Source organism: Anabrus simplex, chromosome 1, assembly GCF_040414725.1.
Source record: "Anabrus simplex isolate iqAnaSimp1 chromosome 1, ASM4041472v1, whole genome shotgun sequence".
NCBI classification, from domain to species: domain Eukaryota; kingdom Metazoa; phylum Arthropoda; class Insecta; order Orthoptera; family Tettigoniidae; genus Anabrus; species Anabrus simplex.
In genome coordinates, this window is record NC_090265.1 from 18,986,568 (window position 1) to 19,007,211 (window position 20,644).

The 20,644-nt window shown below is 41.3% G+C and overlaps 1 protein-coding gene across 1 annotated transcript in view; it reads left to right on the forward strand.

Annotated features, from left to right (window-relative positions):
• The first annotated feature begins 371 nt into the window (after positions 1–371).
• MsrA (methionine sulphoxide reductase A) overlaps positions 372–20,644 on the forward strand; it is an 80,414-nt gene continuing 60,141 nt past the window's right edge. Inside the window, exons 1-2 of the mRNA XM_067155649.2 lie at positions 372–999; positions 1,114–1,280. Coding sequence (XP_067011750.2) covers positions 973–999; positions 1,114–1,280 — 194 coding nt within the window. The 5' untranslated portion in view covers positions 372–972. The remainder of the gene's footprint in view (positions 1,000–1,113; positions 1,281–20,644) is intronic.

Sequence of the window (20,644 nt, forward strand, 5' to 3'; positions counted from 1 at the left end):
CCGCACCACTAGTTCGAACCCGACCATCGGCAACCCTGAACTTTTTTTTTTTTTGCATGGCTTTACATTTCGTACACCAGGCAAATGTGGGAATATTGCCGTACTTTAAAAACAAGGCCGGTTACCTACCCAGCCCTAGCTCTTTCCCTTCTGTGTCGCCGAAAATCTTATAACTGCTAACCGGTAATGCGACGTGAAATTAAAAACTTGACTAAAGATCTACTGAACCATGGACTTCTTCAAACCTAAATCAGCTAAACTGATCAATATGCGAACGTACTTAAGATCATTAAATGGAAGTGTTAATAAGCAGATGTAGCCTGCAGGTATCGTGCGTCAGCTCAAAGAAACGGGCAAATCCGTATCCGTTGCGTAAAACATGGACGGCGACGGAGATAAAATAACAGTACCAAAAGTGTGCGAAGAAGATGACCACTTACTTATTTGAAACAAGACCGACTGAGGATTGGAGTCGGTCTTGTTTGAAACTACATACAGGCGACCGAATAGCAAAGTGTGCGAGAAAGAATAATGTAGGCCACTGAAGCAGCACTACAGTTACCAAACGATTATCTTCAGATGATGGGATTGGTCTTGACCTACGAACTTTTTAAATTTCAAGACGATACAGCGGCGGGTTTTCTGCCTAAATAGGAAGCATCGGTCTGCACTTAAATGAATAAGAAAAAGCTAAAATAGAATGAGGGCATAATCGTTAAGCGTACCTGTTATTTTCTTTCACGCCTAAAAGGACCTAATGTTGATTTGAAATATTGATCTGAATGAATATTACATAATATCGGTAAAGTTCGACCACCACAGTTCAAGTTGAATATACTTCACGCTATTCCATGGGCAGGGTTCATATGTCTTCTTTAGACCACCGTTAGTTTTCTCTTGGCATGTGGGTCATGCGAAATCCCATTACCTTTTATGTTTTGAACTTCAGTTTCGCTCGTCTATTTACGTCTAATGGGCCAGTCTCAGGCAACTCAGCTCGTAAGTATCGCGTGTTTAAGTTTTGAGGTTAGAAACCTTGTTCTTCATTGACCCGTTTTATTTGTCTAATGATACATAAACACACGTGTTCGGTTATTTTTTTTTTTTTTTCAGAGGATGTCCTCTTTACTTCATAATGTTGACGTCCCAACTAAGAAGGCAACGTTTGCAATGGGATGTTTCTGGGGTCCAGATTCATTATTCGGAGCTATGCAAGGAGTCATTCGCACTCGAGTTGGGTATGCGGGTGGTTCCAAAGTAAACCCTGCTTACCGTAGCCTGTGAGTGCTTTCATCTCCGTAATAATTTTTGCCCAGTAACAATGTGTAAATTATGATGCAAATTGTAATAATTGGTTTACTTGTCATACCAAACATCAACAATGAAAGATGTTGAAAGGAAAGTCATTAGATCCTTATAGGCTAACAAAAATATGCCCCTTAGTTCTTGTACTTCAAATGAGTGCTGTAGGAAATACTAATTGTATGATAGTCTTAGCCTATTTTGCCAAATTCTCCAATTGCACCTCCTGCTCCAAAAGTTCCATTTGCCATCTTGGTTGGTGGCACAGAGCTGTGAACACAAGCCCTTTCCCCTGGCTTTTCCCGATACTGGAAAATGCATATCACCATCCCTATTAAATCACAGCTGGTATCATAACCTCTTCTTGGAAACAACTAATTTGATAGTATCAGAAGCAGTAGGCCTACTAAGGACTTTTGTTTCTGCGGATGTTTGTAAATGAATTTGAAAAGGCTGGGGAGTAGCTCCCAGCTGAATTGCATTACATTTCCTGAGGACATCTAGTAATCTTGCATTGTCATAATTCATGTCACAAAACAAATTTAAGAACTCTACAACTGCTTGTCCATAAGGATATCATTTAACCCTAGAATCATAAAGTCCCTCCAGTGTAACACGAATCATAAATTTTTGTCTGTCAGACTACCAAAAAGAAAAGCACTTTAATAAGCATAAACCCAATATTTTACACAAAATACAGAATATTATACTTAAAACTACCACACTTAGTGATGACAATACACTTTGGTCAGTTTTTCCTCAATAGGCATATTCAATGCACTGTTTTGCCTGGTGATCAAGACAAATGTGCCTTTGGCATGTCTTACAAAAGAATTGGGTCATTCTTCTTTTCTTTGTTGGACAAAATGCACAAATTTTTCTTCCTTCAGTAGTACCTGATTGAGGCCCTTCAGAAATGCCATCTTTTCCAATAATTTCAGCGATGGTCCTCTTCAGGCTGCGCCTCAAAGTTGGTGTCTGAAGTCTCTTTTGCAGCTTTGGAGCCATTAGTATTTCGGATATATCCTTTGCATACTCACCTTGAAAATGGCTTTTGGCTTTTTTGAACCATCTTATGCACATAAATAATGTATCCATTGACAAGTGATGTATTAATCATACTATTAAAGATACACATTGGCCATCTTCTCGTTTTTCTTGAAGAGAACATCAATGTTGACATTTCATCAAAAGTGTCCACGGCACCTTTAGTACCATTGTAGTCTTCCGCCATATCTGGTTTCCCACTGGCTGCTATTGTTCCTAATTCATGGCATGTAGAAAGGAGGATTACATTCTTGTTTGGTTTTCCTTTATAGGATACCATTGTTTTTATACCATCATAACAAAACATGGAGGACCCAAGCTTTCTTCTTCACCGAGCTCGATAGCTGCAGTCGCTTAAGTGCGGCCAGTATCCAGTATTCGGGAGACAGTAGCTTCGAACCCCACTGTCGGCAGCCCTGAAGATGGTTTTCCTGGTTTCCCATTTTCACACCAGGCAAATGCTGGGGCTGTACCTTAATTAAGGCCACGGCCGCTTCCTTCCCACTCCTAGCCCTTTCCTGTCCCATCGTCACCATAAGACCAATCTGTGTCAGCGCGACATAAAGCAACTAGCAAAAAAGAAAAGAAAATTAAAAAAAATAATAGCAAGCTTTCTTCCTTTGACTGTTTTCATCTCTGGTAGTGTCTGTGGCTTGTCTTTTCACATTGTTTCAATGATTGTCAGGTTGTGGTCGCAATGCAGAGAATCAGCCAGACGAATTGAGGTGAACCAATTGTCGGTCGTAATATTTCTGTTTGATCCATGTATTGGCCAGGTAATTTCAATCACGAAATACATGGCCAAAGGGAGATTGTTAGATTAGTACCGTTACCAAGGTATGGGAACGCATTGAGCATGTACTTCATTTTAACATCACATAATAAAATGATTTTTATCCCATATTTATTGGGCTTTTTGCGCATATACATGCGAAATGGACAGCGGCCTCGAAATGCGATCAGCTGTTCATCGACTGTCAAGAAACCTCCTGTAATATAGTTACGAGTGCAGGCTGAAACAAACTGATCCCAAAGCTCACGTATAGGTGAAAACTTATCATGTTCACAACGCAAAGATCTGGTTGTTGTGTCGTCAAATCTAAGACTGTTTATAAGAAAGTCAAAACGGTCTTTTGACCTGCAAGATACATAGCGTGATCCACTGAAACTAGAGTCAAATAATGATTTAGAGTTCACATGGTTACTTTTCTGAGCAGCTGACAGTACTAACAGACCCATGAGAGATTTAATTTGTACTAAATTAGTTGTGCAATTGGTTGAGGTTATATTTTGGTATTTTTTATTTTTATCAGTGATTTCAGTATTGGTGTGAGTAACTATTTGGTTTAGCATATCATCAGGCATCAATTGGACATTCCACTTTTGCTCCATCATTTACTGGCCTTTGTCTTGTATAAATAATATTTCGAGCTGGTGTTCGGCTTCCAGCCCTTTGTGGCTTTCTTGCGGACCACTTGTGACCGTCTCGTCCTCTGAGAATCGTTTTCCTTTGAACAATTATATTTGGGTGGCTACTGTTGTTTCTATCATCGTTATCACGAACACTTTCACAAATCATAAACTTTCGTCTTTCAGACAACGGTCATATCGCATCGAACAAACAACTGGACCTTTATGTTTGAAACCAACGTCAGCACTGATTGTTGAAGAATAGATGGAGGAGGAAGGCACAGTTCATTAGCGTCTGGAAATTCCCGCGGAAACTACAGGGGTTCGTAGTCTGGGAAACGAAAGTTTATGATTCTAGGGTTAACCAATGAATTTTAATCATACGACTGACTTGCAAGCCCTTTACTTGTCATAATAGTTTTTATGAGCAAAGGTTTTAATTATAGATTTAATGGGTCTTCATACCAAACATTTTAAGATAAGTTATGAATTTTATATATATTGTACCGGGCGGTACACCTCCACGCCGCGAATTCAAATATTGCGCCAGTTGAAACCTCTCTATAGGAGAAACTCTGAACTTTAAAAACTGTATTAAATCAAAGGTTTCTCGGAAGATGTCTCTACTGTAAATTTTAAAGTGTTCTGAACGATGTCTATTTCGATTTGTGTTTGTTTACTCTGTAGCAAGAAGTGTGGACATTCTCTTCTAGATGGCACTACTTAAGAACTATAATTGTGCACCCTAGTGCGAAGTGAAGGAACTGTTTTTTTTTTTGAAGAAATTTGGTATTCATAAGTTTGTTCTTTGTTAAATTTCTTTCAGTCATTTTTTGGGTTGGCAGTATAACCCTTCTCTTTCCGCTTGTTTTGAATTTAGCCAATCCCAAATTTCTCTAATTTTTTACCAATAACGTATGTCTTCTCTGATATGGAGATGTTGCTTTAAGCTATCCAATAAATTGAGGGGGGTGTGGGTACTCATTCTTGAAAGGTCTCAAATGCTCCACGAGGGTAATTAAACTGCTGATTTTCTTGTCTCGGTGCCACTTCATCGACATCTTGCTTAGTGTGTGATTATGTAGCAGGGGGCAGGAAGCGCCTCTTTCTTCGGGCAGCAGTTCATCCACAAAGTAATGGCCGTTTAATAACTTTATTTCTTGCTAACTCAGCAGTTTAACCCTTGGGGCAGGTTTGAAACTTTTCTCATGTAACCTATCTTTAAAATGTAATAGACACTTGGTAAAATTTTGTCTCTTTAACTATAAATTGGGATAGAGAGTGCCTAACCCTCTCGAGCTCCCACTCATATTGTTTTGAGGTGACTACGTTTTCATAACCGTTTTTCTTCTCTTCGTAATGTAATAAAGTTTACTTATCATGTCACCTCCTTAGTATGGGATTAGCCCTTGCGTAAGCGGCCTAGTGCCAAGTAGGTTTCAAGAGTGTATTAGGAGTGCAAGCTTCGCCTCCATTCTATTTTGTATTATGGGCCAGTAACTTAACCTGATGTTTTATTTTCCTCATGTAAAGGCCCTGTAGGTTGGGTATCAAATACCACTGTTTCTTGGTGTGCCTTAAGGGCAGATAGAAATGAAGTTTGTTGTAGCCTTTGAGAGGCTTGTCAAATTGAGAGCGGGTCTGCTCTTTTTTTCGTAACGTTGTAATTAGGAGCAAGTGCTTCTTGTACTTAGGGGTTTTCATCCCTTTAGCTATTGTGGTAGTGAGCTGAGAGCTCAGAAATTAATTTTGGGGCTCGAAGCCCAAGTCTTGTAACTATTGTAATTTCTTAAATTGTTTTCCTGCTACTTGGTACCTGTTATTCTATTGTTGTTATCTGTTGATTTTGAAAAGAAAATATAACCTTGGTTAAAGTTTTAAATTAACTTCAATTTTGTAAGTTGAGACCTATTCCACCCAGCACCTTCTTTCACTTCTGCAAATCCACAAAACATCGTAACAAGTGGTAGCAGAGCGTGGTTGAATGGGTCTCAATTTAGTCCCTTTTGATGGCTAAACATTGTTTTCATTTCGAACTCTAACAATTTTCTCAGTTGCTGGAATTTTTTTTAATTTTTCTAAAATTTTTAAGTCATCATGTCCGGCTCTCGCAACGTCCTCCATCCCGGCTATTTGCGCAAGGAGGAATTGATCTATGAATTAACGATTAGGAATGTTCAATCTGGAGGCACGGTTGCGATAGACACCAATAAGTTAAAAGATTGGGAGAAAAAGAGATGGATGACGCTCTCTCCACGATCACTGATAATGCTACTGAGCTAGCATCTGTAGTTAGTTTTTTTGAAGTAAGTGATCCATCTCCTAATCAACTCAAAAGAGTACAGGCCAGATTGTGCCACTTTTATAATAGGGTATGTGATCTATTGTCCTTGAAGTTAAATGACCTTCAGGGTAAGGAAGCTAGTGCTGTTGCTGAAAACCTGTCTAAAATGTCTAGTAAAGTTAGCCATTTGTTATCTGGATCTGCTATTCCAAAAACCGACCAGCCTATGGTAGTAAATATCGTAAGTGGGGAGGATTCCTCTAAAGAGGAAGGAGGTAGTACTGCGGAGGCTACACAACGAACATCTGCCCCATTAGAAACTGTGTCCGATCGTCGCACGTCCATTCCACCCTTCGTGTTAAATAATGCTCCTTCTGAATCTGCTTCTCCGCCACTTAGGCCCCTTCCTACTACGTCCCCGGGTTTCAGCAGTTTGCCCCATCCTTTAGCAATGTTGCTCAGAGGTATTTCTAAGTTTTCTGTTAACTCTACCAGTGACGTAATTTCATTCTTAAGGTTTTTAGTTGAGTTTCAGGATCATGCCCTGGTTTTTTCTCTTTCTCCATGTCAAACTTTGCAGATCATTTATCCCTATGCAATTGGTGTTCTCTCAGACAAGATAGTTAGGGCAATTGCTGAACAGTCATCCATAGAAGACTTCCATGCCCATCTGTTGGCAAATTTTATCCCCGCTCAAGCTGGGTCATCGCTCATTCAAAAGTACTACTACCGAGTACAACGGTTGGATGAAAATTTGGCAGACGTCATCCAAGACATTAAGTTCTACACTAGGGTATTTGCTCTACATTTTCCTGAAGATCAAATTGTACAGGCTATTGTGGAAGGAATTTCACCACCTTATAGATCATACTTGTGTTCTGCATCGCGTCCGCAAACTTTTGCCAAGTTAGAGGCTATGGCTGTCTCAGCCGAAGGAGTTAGATACGCTGATACCTTGCGTGTCGCGAAAGAACCCCCTCCATCCTCCAGTAGTTTTCGACCTCCACCTTGCCGGCCCGTCACACCCCGTAAATGTTACGCTTGCGGGTCGCCAGACCATCTTCGCAATAAATGTCCATTGATCAAATCTAGTAGGACAAATAATGGAGCAGGTTCATCCCAAGGCTGCTTTAAATGCGGCGCCGTACCGCCACTGGAGTTCGGGCCCGCTCTACTCCAGTGAAGTCAACCAGTGTACGGCGAGTCGGAGCCCTCCTTCCGGCCAAGGCTGATGTGCGGCGCACCACCTGCTAACTGCCCGCGGTCTGTAAACAATCGCCGCGTGTGCGGCGTGCTTCACCACTACTTCCCCTCTCATAGTAGCGGGAGAGGTGTATCTCAGAGTACTTGAGGGGTCCGAGCGGCCTCCTCTGGACACTAGCAGCGGCGACTGGTCTGGCCGTCAAACTTAATCAACAACTAATGTACTTATTCAGCTACATGAACATTCCATATCCACAATTACGGCGTTTTTGGATTCAACTTCAACATCTGGTGGACTTAGAAAATTTTAATTCTCTTCTTCCAAAAATTAAAGTTTTCCTTTGGAATTCAACTACTACAACCATAGAGACCTTTCATCAAAAGCTACTACTAAGAAATTCCAAAACTGGATTTTATTTAATCCCACTTATATCAAATAACTTCTGAGACCTTTGACTACCGCAAAATTAGATTTCTCTCTTCTAAATTCTGCAACTCATCAGCAAAACTTGGACCTTTTTGTAACAAATTTTTTGTTTTCTCCTGTGTCACCCCTTGGAAGGACTTTTCGGGGGGGAGGTCTGTACCGGGCGGTACACCTCCACGCCGCGAATTCAAATATTGCGCCAGTTGAAACCTCTCTACAGGAGAAACTCTGAACTTTAAAAACTGTATTAAATCAAAGGTTTCTCGGAAGATGTCTCTACTGTAAATTTTAAAGTGTTCTGAACGATGTCTATTTCGATTTGTGTTTGTTTACTCTGTAGCAAGAAGTGTGGACATTCTCTTCTAGATGGCACTACTTAAGAACTATAATTGTGCACCCTAGTGCGAAGTGAAGGAACTGGTTTTTTTTGAAGAAATTTGGTATTCATAAGTTTGTTCTTTGTTAAATTTCTTTCAGTCATTTTTTGGGTTGGCAGTATAACCCTTCTCTTTCCACTTGTTTTGAATTTAGCCAATCCCAAATTTCTCTAATTAATTTTTGACCAATAACATATGTCTTCTCCGATATGGAGATGTTGCTTTAAGCTATCCAATAAAGTTGAGGGGGGTGTGGGTACTCATTCTTGAAAGGTCTCGAATGCTCCATGAGGGTATTTAAACTGCTGATTTTCTTGTCTCGGTGCCACTTCATCGACATCTTGCTTAGTGTGTGATTATGTAGCAGGGTGCGGGAAGCACCTCTTTCTTCGGGCAGCAGTTCATCCACAAAGTAATGGCCGTTTAATAACTTTATTTCTTGCTAGCTCAGCAGTTTAACCCTCGGGGCAGGTTTGAAACTTTTCTCATGTAACCTATCTTTAAAATGTAATAGACACTTGGTAAAATTTTGTCTCTTTAACTATAAATTGGGATAGAGAGTGCCTAACCCTCTCGAGCTCCCACTCATATTGTTTTGAAGTGACTACGTTTTCATAACCGTTTTTCTTCTCTTCGTAATGTAATAAAGTTTTTTTATCGTGTCACCTCCTTAGTATGGGATTAGCCCTTGCGTAAGCAGCCTAGTGCCAAGTAGGTTTCAAGAGTGTATTTGGAGTGCAAGCTTCGCCTCCATTCTATTTTGTATTATGGGCCAGTAACTTAACCTGATGTTTTATTTTCCTCATGTAAAGGCCCTGTAGGTTGGGTATCAAATACCACTGTTTCTTGGTGTGCCTTAAGGGCAGATAGAAATGAAGTTTGTTGTAGCCTTTGAGAGGCTTGTCAAATTGAGAGCGGGTCTGCTCTTTTTTTCGTAACGTTGTAATTAGGAGCAAGTGCTCCTTGTACTTAGGGGTTTTCATCCCTTTAGCTATTGTGGTGGTGAGCTGAGAGCTCAGAAATTAATTTTGGGGCTCGAAGCCCAAGTCTTGTAACTATTGTAATTTCTTAAATTGTTTTCCTGCTACTTGGTACCTGTTATTCTATTGTTGTTATCTGTTGATTTTGAAAAGAAAATATAACCTTGGTTAAAGTTTTATTAACAATTTTGTAAGTTGAGACCTATTCCGCCCAGCACCTTCTTTCACCTCTGCAAATTCACAAAACATCGTAACATATATGGTTGGCTATTTTCCGATAACAGCTGAAGATGACGCAAGTACGTGTTGAAACCAGTCCTGTGATGTTGTTTGAATAACAGCATTAAAATTGTATTGAATAGGTGGAAATATCAAGTTTATTTCTTGTACATCACGTATATCATTACTTTCCTCTGGAATGCCTTGCTGATTATGTCCATGTATTTCTGTCATAATAACTAGGTCCTGGATCTGTACCACCTGCAGACAGCATCTAGCACTAGTGATTTCAGTTGGAAATGGTATGGTGGCTTCATATTACTCAAAGCTCTTGACTACCTATTTATTCTTTGCAAATTGTCTGAATTCTAAGTTTGTTAATTATGGTTTACTATCGGTCTGATATCCAAATGAACCTGGTGGATAGGTTTGTGCTGAATTGTTGACTTGACAGAAAATCAATTGTAGTTGTTTAGGAAACCTAATGAGCATTTTCCATTTGTGTGAGCTTCAATAATTTTTCAGTATCACTTTCTGATGTATATATCTGCTTGGCATCCTATAACAGCAGAGAACATGGTAAGATGGAGAAAACAGTGCTAAATAGGAAAGCTAATTGACTACATTCCACCCCTCATCGAGCAAGGCTCCATTCCATCGAGACATTAACCAAACAAACTGACCTGCTCTTTCACCAGAAAACCCATTCTTATGCTGTAACAATAGATCCCTTCCACAGCTTATCGCTTTCGTAGTGTTTGGTTCAGATGGGACAAGCAGTTGCCCTTTTTCTGCCTTTTGCTTGTACCTACTCTGCCTTCCAGAAGGGATTTTATTAGCGCTCTTCAAAGCTTCGTAATTCACTGTCCAGGGATGCCAAGAACTTGCCACATCCAAAATTTAAATTGTGCATAAAGAAAGGAACTGTCATGTTTCATGTGTGCACGAGTGAATGACAGACTGGTTCGGTGTAGCACATAAGTTAAATGAGTGAGTGAGATTTGTCAATTGGTTGATTGAGGGAATGAATGAGCAATGAGAAATATATGTTACACATTAATTAATTAGTAAACAATGTAAATATTGTATATAATGTCTAACTGTACGCACTGGTCTAGAAACATTTTATATGCAGGCTGTGTATAAAGTGACCAAATTTCTGAGAGGCCAAAGCATGACACTTAGGCCTAAGTATTATTTTGGGATTAGACAGCTATATAGTAGCCTACTAAAGATTTTTTTATATAATTACTGTTCATTATTACACCAGAAATATTAATTCAGTTCTTTTTGTACATTTAAGCATTAGGCCTTACAAATGTTTTGTCATTTCTCATGATTTTGTTATTTATAAAGGAAAACATTTTATACCTAGAATCATTCGTGAGGCGATAGAAATTGCTTAGCACCGGAATAATTTTAACAAAGGTGATGACTGCTATGTACTGAGTAGCTCATGACTGCCCTCCATAGTTAACTCGTCAACATCTTTTTCCTTGACTCTGGAGGCCCTGGAATGAACTATATTTCTAACAGGGTTGCTCTATCTTGAGTCTGGTTACTATGGAGTGACGGTTGCCAATACATTTTTGTTATTGCTCTGAAGATGATCCTGGTTACAGTATCAAAACGCACCAGCAGATTATTGACATTATGCGACGTAATATCCCCAAATTATTATAATGTCATTTAGTGGTTGTAAAAGTCTACATATTGAGATATTGCGACCTACTGTTGTGGAAAAAATTTATAGACACCTGAGTTAATACATTAATAAAAAGTTTATCCTTTGTCCCACATAGAAATAAGGTGCACCAAAATTTAACTAATTTTATTCTACATTTAATCATGTTGAGAAGAAATTTTTATCGTACCCAGGTAAAATTTTAACGCAGGTTGAACAAAGAAAGTGCCGATATTTTTTCCATTTCCAATGGAATGCTCATTTTGAAAATTCATAACTTAAGAAGTATTGATCTAATCATTACCAAACTGCAATGTGACTTCAAGTTAACTTATTGTTGATATGTACACCAAGTTTTTATATCATCTGATATTTGTGAAAAAGGTTGTTGTAAATTTTGTGAAACAATATTTTCTCATTACTGGGTGATCATGGCAGTAAAAAATTTGGCTTGTTATAAAGCTCATGAAAATGATAGGCTAAAATTAAAACTCCTTTTTGCCTGCATGCAGTTGTTAATTTTATATTGATTTATATTTAATTTAGTGGTTTTGAGAGAATAAAGCAGCGTGTCAGCCAAGCGGTGTTGCTCGGTTGGCCTATTTGCCATGCCAGATGAGCTCTGTCACTGTTGTGTGTCAGCTTTGACTCACGTAGAGCTACTTCGCAATGAATGTGTTGTGTTATGGGGTGGAAAGTGGAGTAAGGGAATGAAATGCTTGATAACGAAGAGTGGTACTTTCCCCATCAACCGGAACTTTAAATACAAAATGTTTCAAAAATTAAGCGCATCCCACCATTACTATTAATACCTTGAAGAGAGGGTATTCTTCGAATAAGCCGTATCACTTAGCCCCAAGAGAAGTTAAAATTTCAATGACCTGGCCAGTAATCAATCCCGGGACCGTTGGATCCGAAAACCAACACACTCACCCTTCAGCTACGGAGTCTGACAAAGAGTAAAGGAAAAATGTATAAAGCGGAGCTCATTGTTCACCGCAAGCCGCACTTCTGAATGCCCGAAAGGAAACTCAAAGCAGATCATCAAGCATGTTCGTCCTGACATTGAACTCATCTGGCTGTCACTCACTATGAGCTTAACCCCATAGTCAATATGGGCACGTGTAAAACATAAAATAGCTAAAGTAAATATGTCTAACCAGGTGGAGAGAGGAAGGTGAATGGGGGTCATCCAGGATCTATGCCAAGAAGCCTTGAGGTTCATTCTCCAGCTATGGGAGAAAGATCAGCTCATAGAAGACATCCCTACTATTGATCCTGTTATAATAAATTTAAACATCAGTTCATCTGATTCATCAGGCAGTGATTATGCAGACGACTGAAGAAGGAGCATTGTAAATCTCTCAAACATTTGATTCCATGATTTATTTTTAAAGTTTGAAATCTGTAAATAGGCAATGAAAACGTGCAAATACTGTGTGATAGGAGTCACCACTAGCTAGAAAACGTAGTCACAGCTAACTGCGTGCACAGTGAAATGGCTTCTCTCATATTTTATTATTATTATTATTTTTTTTTTAAAGTTGCTTTACTTCGCACCGACACAGATAGGTCTAAAATTATAAAATGTACATGTAACAGATAGGTCTTATGGCGACAATGGACAGGAAAGGGCTAGGAGTGGGAAGGAAGTGACCGTGGCAGTACATTACTTTTTGTGTTCTTTCTGAAACTTCACAGATGAATATTACATCGTATAAACCAACACGATGGAATATAGAAAGTATGGACAGAGAAAAATTTCTTGCTGTCTTAAGAAATGAAATGGATTGTATAACAGAACAAATTTGTTGTTATAAAGGGAAAGAAGGGGCTGAGAAACATGTTGAACTCACCATGCAGCTTATTTGGAAAGCATGTGAACTATCCATGACTTGTAACACATAATGAAACAAGAAGCGTTTAGCGTATTGGTGGATCAAAGATTTTGCTGACCAGAGAAGACGTCTGCAACTTAGACGGAAGGCACAGAGAGCACGAGTCAGCCAAGAAGACACCTCACTCACAGCTGAGTATAAATCGGTGAAGAAAGAACTGAGAAATGCTATCAAAAAAAGTAAGAGGGGCGAAATGCTGGTAACCAGGAATGAGTTAGCTGGAAAATTTATAATGTCCAATAACGGACCATTTATATTGGTATTATAAATTTACTCATTCGGGACAAATATTTCAGAAATCCTATGGGAATCAAGATCTGTGTCATCTGATGGTCAAGGAGGCATCAATTTTTGATAATGAGACAAAGTCTCTCATAGTGCATTGGCACTGCCGGTGGCTCCAAGTAGCCTATGCAGTGTGGACCTAAAAACTATAGCCAAGCAAGAGGCTCCACGAAACAACAAATTTACCTTTAAAAATGTGTAAAATATATAGCTTGTGCTTGATATGTAATTATTGTAAATTGATACATATGTAGTGAATACGATCAGCAAGAAGGACTTAAAGACTCTAACCAAAGAAGAAGCTCAAGGAAACAATTACCAAAATGTAAATATATGTAAATACAAATGTACAAAGAAAGAATTCAATAAACGGGGTCTAGTGGGGGAAGACTATGGGGGGGGGGGGGGGGTGTGGTGCGGGTCCTCTCCGTGGGTTGGTTCCCCTCGGTGGTCCGGCGATCTCTGCGCCAAGTCAACAATAAATAATGACGTATGTACAACACATACAACCACGTTTAAAGCCAAAGTATCAATAAATCAACAATCAAAGGCCAAAGAGCTACTGGTTTAGCTGTCAAAGGACAGGAATGAAATAACCTCAGCAGCAGCAGCAACCTCCACGGCATCATCCCTCTTCGTACGTCGCATGTCCACGATTTTTTCGGCTGGGTGGCTCTCTTCTCTGCTGCTACTCAGTCGGCCCAAGAACAATCAACAGGCGGACGCCTAGTTGGCTGTCACCTTCCCCACTCCACGATGTTTTATACATGCCTTATTAAGGATGTGGACACCACTTTCTCCAAACTGTTTATTCGCCGCGAAGTCGGCCAGTCTGGTTACCCAATCTACGACGTACTCCGGCTCCGGGACGACTTCACTGGTCAACTTTCACCGGATGTTCTGGCCTTCTTCGTCCACATCGAACCCACGGCATTCCTGATCACCAACGGCGCAACCATCGACGGCAGACTCCATGAAGTGGTCTCTACTCTGGAGGAACTCATACAGGCCCGGCGCCATCATCCTAACCCCATCTCTACAGTTCATGTCCGTCCCCCTCGCACGTCCCAACAGTCTCCTGCGCCCCCCACCGTCATAACGTCCACACTCATCATTACTACTACCACTACCGCTACCATCACCACTTCTGCTCATGCTACCCCGTCAACTTCTCTTCTTCATTTAACGACTAGCCACCTCACTCCTATCATGTCCACACCCACCACTTCCTTCCCTGCCACACTATCCAGTCCGCCAACACCCCCTACTACCTACACGGATGCCGCCATTGCAGCTCAGCTGACCTCCCAAGAACACGCAGCCGCAGCAACGACACCCCACCAGCAGCCTCCATCTCAGAGCTGTGTCATCCGTGGCATTGACCCCACCATCACAGAACGGGACCTACTGGATGAACTACAACTGGCAGGTGTCCCAGCTTGTCGGGCGTTTCATATCTTCAACGCCAACGGCCCGACCTTCATGGTTCACCTACAACTCTCATCTGCAGCCGACGTCGACCATCTACTCACCACCGGCGTTCGTTTTCGCAGGCGAACCTATCGAGTGGAGCACTCTCGCTCCCCACCCCGCCCCGACCGTTCCCCTCCTCTTACACCCTCTCATAGCCCCCCGCCCGCCCCGCCACCCACCCCACCACCGCAAGCTGTCAACCTACCTGCTCCACAACCGAACTTCATCATATCGCCCCTCCAGACGCTAGACCTTCTTCGCCTCCTTGCCACTTCAATTACCAATATTACCACAACCCTTTAGTACCTTCTCTCACAACACTACCCTACTCCTTACTCCAACTTCATACCAGCTCAATTTATGTAATACATTTATGTAATTCTCTGTAACTCTATGTCACTCTTTGTAACTACTCTTCCGAAATGCACGCCCGGGATACATCGATAAAATAATTTTCTAGTCCCCTCTCCCTCTGGTGTTTGTAGGGCTTTGCTTGTGCGGGGTGCTTTGCGGGTCTTCCCCTGGTCCCGGCTTGTTGTAATGGTGCCCTTACACCAACTTCATTCAATGTCTTCCCCCTCAGATATGTACGATATGTACCCCCCTCGACTTTAATCTTCTTCATTGACTATTTTCTTAATCTATGGCCGAAGAGCTCCTTTGTTGAGCCGATGGCCCACCCCTCCTCGTACGAGGAGAGGGAATGAAATAACTTATTTTCGCTTCGTTTCACCTCCACAGTATGCACTAGCCACACGTCTTGGTAGGTGTGCTAGGTACCAGCTGACGAGCCCAACCTAGCACATGGCGGCGAAACGCTGACAACAAGGAATGAGTTAGCTGGAAAATTTATAATGCCCAATAACGGACCATTTATATTGATGTTATAAAATTTGCTCATTCGGGATAAATATTTCAAATTCCCTATGGGAATCAACATCTGTATCAAAGAGAGTAAAGTCGACAAATGGTGGAAAATGGCTAAGGAAGTGGATGACGATCCATGGGGTTTAGGATACAAGATCGTTATGAAGAAACTTGGAAGTTTCTCGAACCCGATCATGGACTCAAATGCAATGAAGGATATTGTAGATACATTATTCCCAGATCATCCTAAGAGGTCTGATGATGATGATGATGACTTCATAGATGATGTACCACTTTTTACACAAGAAGAATTGACGAGAGCGATTAGGTCCCTTAGAATTCTTTTTTTTTTTTTTTTTTTTGCTAGTTGCCTTACGTCGCACCGACACAGATAGGTCTTATGGCGACGATGGGACAGGTAAGGGCTAGGAGTGGGAAGGAAGCGGCTGTGTCCTTATTTAAGGTGCAGCCCCAGCATTTGCCTGGTGTGAAAATGGGAAACCACAGAAAACCATTTTCAGGGCTGCCGACAGTGGGGTTCGAACCTACTATCTCCCGAATACTGGATATTGGCCGCACTTAAGCGACTACAGCTATCGAGCTTGGTCCGTTAGAAATAAAAAGGCTCCAGGACCAGATAGTATTCCAGCAGAGATACTATAGCTGATAGCAGATTTCTGTCCACAACTACTGCTGAAAATGTACAATAGCTGCCTGCTATCGGGGGTGTTCAGTGTTCGCTGGAAAACAGCTCTGCTAGTTTTAATAAGCAAAGGGAAATCTTGGGGGCTATAGGCCTTTATGTATGCTGGATACTGCTGGTAGAGGATTAGAGAAACTTCTGCAGCCAAGAATACTTTCAGCAGTTCAACTAGCTGGGGACCTCTCTGATCATCAACATGGTTTTCGAGGAGGACATTTGACAATCGATGCAGTATGGGAAGTGTTGAATACAGTGTAAAGTGCAGAAATAGGGTAATCATTATTCTCGAAAAGTGACACTCCTTGTGACTCTGGATGTTAAGAACGCTTTCAACTTGATAAGGTGGAATGACATATTGGAGGCGCTTCAAAATACTTTCAAACTACCAGAGTATCTCATGCGCATAATGAGAAATTATTTGAAAGATCGTACTCTAGTATATCACACAGAAGATGGGCAGAGAGTGAAACGGCTCACAGCTGTTGCAGCAAAAGGGTCCATCCTTGGCCCAAATCTGTGGAACATTGTGTATGATGGATTGTTGAGGTTAGAGAGGCCGGAAGACACAATGCTAGTGGGCTATGCTGATGATATAGCTGTTTTGATAGTAGCTCAAAATTTGGAGTTGGCTCAGTTTAAGCTAAATCAAGTGATGCTACAGGTGAAAGATTGGATGGCGAATCACAGATTACAACTGGCAGATCCTAAAACAGAGATCGTTCTCTTGACAAGGAAAAGGATCACGACTGTCATTCCAATGAAAAAAATTAAATGAAATGGCGTATGGCTTTTAGTGCCGGGAGTGTCCGAGGACATGTTCGGCTCGCCAGGTGCAGGTCTTTTGATTTGACACGTAGGTGACCTGCGTGTCGTGATGAGGATGAAATGATGATGAAAACAACACATACACCCAGCCCTCCTTGTGCCGGCGAAATTAACCAATGATGGTTAAAATTCCCGACCCTGCCGGGAATCGAACCCGGGACCCCGGTGACCAAAGGCTAGCATGCTAACCATTTAGCCATGGAGCCGGACATTCCAATGTATATTGGACAAACAAAAATCGAAACATCTAGAAGTATAAAGTAGCTCGGAATGACACTTGATAACAAACCTTTTGGGATCATATCAGACGGGTGACAAATAAGGCGGTGAAAATAACGATTGCGCTGAGTAGATTAATGAGCAACATTAAAGGTCCGAAGTCTAGCAGACGACGACTTCTGATGTTGATAGTTCACTCAACACTTCTATACAGTGCCGAAGTCTAGGCTGAATCTCTGAAGTTTGAAAAATACCGGCAAAGGATAGCTGCGGTACAGCGCAGATCAGCTTTGCATATTACAAGCGCAGATCTCACAGTATCCGAACTTGCGGTTCTTATGGTGGTAGCATTGATTGATTTACTTGCCTTAGAGAGACAGGAAGTCTGGCGAACTCAAGGGGAGCTTGGAAAGAAGCATGCTAAGGAGCTAGCTTATATGCAATGAATGGAACGGTGGCAGCAAAGATGGGAAGAAGATCCTCGAGGAAAATGGACTAAGCAGCTGATACCACATCTAGCTGATTGGGTTGCCTGAGCTCGTAGTGAGGTTAACTTTTACATTACGCAACTATTGATGGGTCACGGATACTTCTGGAAATTGCTACATAGAGTAGGTAGAGCAAGCGACTTGGCGTGTTTTTATCGCAATGATGTAGACGATGTATTTCACACATTTTTTGTATGCTAACATTGATCAACTCAGAGAAGATGTTTAGATACTGAGCAAGGAGAGTTGACGCCAGAAACTATTGTGCAGGTGATGCTACGAAGCCAAGAATCTTGGGATCAGGTAGCAGTATATGTAGAAGGCATCCTGTGTCAGAAAAAGAGGGATACGAATGCTCATAAACGGCAGCAAGGAGAAATAAGAAGAAACCTGAGAAATTAGCATGATACCACCTTGAAGTTATGTAACAGCAGTTCTGGAGCGGAGATATACGTCGTGGGAAAAGGGTGTGTGGGTTTTAGTGAGCAGGAATCTCATGCTTGTGGAGTGCAGACCCTCACAAGAGTCTCATGAAAGATTTCCCACATTCCCCTGTAAAAAATATTCTTCTTATTATTATTATTATAGGGTGAACACAGTGACAGTTCAGAGTGGGAAGATGAGAACAAACATGAAAACATAAAAGGACACAATGAATTCCACATTCCTGTCATATGTTTCTTCTCATGATTTTGTCCTTCTTTATATGTCTTGATTTACCACGTGTTTGAACCTGTCTATCACTTATATGGACTGTTGGTTCCTTTTCTTGTTTTTTTGTCTGTCCTGTGTGCCTAGTCTTTTACCAGCTGTATTCATTATCTTTCTCCCTCTCCTTTTTTCTTTTGTTTATTCGGCTTTCATCTTATCCTACACTTCTTCCTACACTTCTTACATCAAGACTGAAGGTCTGTGAGATGGACTTCTGATGAAGCGGGAAAGCAGAATCATGGCACTTAGAAGAACTGGGATTAACCCATTAACTTAACTGGGTACTAAGTTCTCCACATGTGTAACCTGCCCTGGGTATATTTTCCCCCACATTGCGATATTTAAATATTTCCCTCAACAGGGAAGATGGCTTCAAGTTATCGTTATCAAATACATGGAGGCCTGTACTCCAGAAATACATGCATAACACCAGCATGGCACAGCACAACGCACACAAGAAACTGTTGACAGAGGGCGGTGAATCAGTAACTTTTCTCCTAACCACCACAGCACAGCGCGACAATCCCCGAGTTCAATTAATGGGGAGGCCATGGATGGTACGGTCGTGACTTTCACATCCCTTCAAAGAATTTCTTTACTCACAGTCGAAGGCAGACCTTCACATGCCCTGACGAAGGCCAATGCAGTTTGGTGGAAAGCTCGGCCTTATTAAATATATATAAGTGGCTTTAATCCAGTTAGCACATTTATTTCTTTATTTTAAAGTAAACTACTGTTAACTGCAAACCTGGAATTAAGTACGGACTGCTAAGGCCCCCGATGAATGGAGATCAGTCTTCGACCCTACGCAGCCTCCAACCGGATTTCATCTTTTGCAGAGTGCATGGGTGTGCAGAGTGTGTACAGGTTGCACACTGGACATGGAAGAAGTGGCTCCGAGATGCATTCTTGGGGCCTTCAACCTTATCCAAGCTGTGACTGTGGTGAAGAATTCCAGACTATGCGACACATCACTTTTAGGCCCTTAACACACAAGCGTTTTTTGGTCGTTATCAACTGCAAAAATATGCATCTTTGTGGCCGGCTCAACCACTTCTGCAGTTCATTATGGCCACATTTTGTGGCCGAGCCAGCGACAAAATGTGGTCTGGTCAGCTTCACCGCTGGGACAGTCGGCAAGTAAAACTTTGGTCATTCTCATTTATAATGGATTCTGAAGAGGAGGCTGTACTACTTTTGCTCACGCGAAGAAGCAGGAAAAGAAGGAAAACGCGGACAATGTGATTACATCCAATAGTAGAAATCCGGCAACAGTTGGGGCAGTTTCCTGCTTTATATCACAAACTCTGCAATTATCCAGATAAGTTTTTCCAGTTCTTCAGAATGTTAAAAACGTCTTTCGATGAACTACTACAGGAAATAGGGCCAATTATTTTACAGACAGATACTGTGATGAGGAAGGCTATATCATCAGAAGAAAGACTCGCAATAATTAAACATTCTGTAAATAAATATATGTAGATCTTACCTATTTCATTTTTCTCCTTCATGCTTAAGTTCTGGAAGTTACTGTGAAAGACTTCAGAGATCTTCTCCCATGCTCTGACCTTCTCAACTCGGTTGCTCTATGTATCACTAGCGTAGTTCCATACAGCGGGTTCGGGTTGAATCTCGGCAATGAACGTATCTGTATCAAACGACTCCATCACGAATACTGCCAGTGGGAACTTGTCGCCAGGATGTCGCCCATGTGTAAAGGAATGCGCTGCAGTCGGCAAGTGGTCGTTGGCTGGGATCAGCTACAGCTGGCGACATGTGGTTCGCATGTGGTCGAGAAAACACTCGTGTGTAAAGGGGAGATATTCTTCCCATTGCATTGTATGGTAAGGGCGAAGCGGCGACAGCCGGCCACACATGAACCACATTTTGTGGTTGACAACGGCGACAAAAAAACGCTCATGTGTAAGAGCCCTTAGATGCCCACATAGAGCCTTCTCCGGAACTATCAACAACCTACTGACAGCTTCAACAATGGCTATTCAGTGGGTGCAACAACTAGATATACTACCGGTATTTCACTTTGCATTTCATTTGTTAATTTATGTATTTATATTTTGCATCATTTCTAACTTTTTGTATATTTATATTTTTCTGTATTGCATATATTTATATCTCGATTTCTACTTTGTGTTTTGTCTTGACTTTTTATATTTATTCTGTTTTGTCGGCAGCCCTGAAACTTGTTTCCGTGGTTTCCCATTTTCACACCAGGCAGATGCTG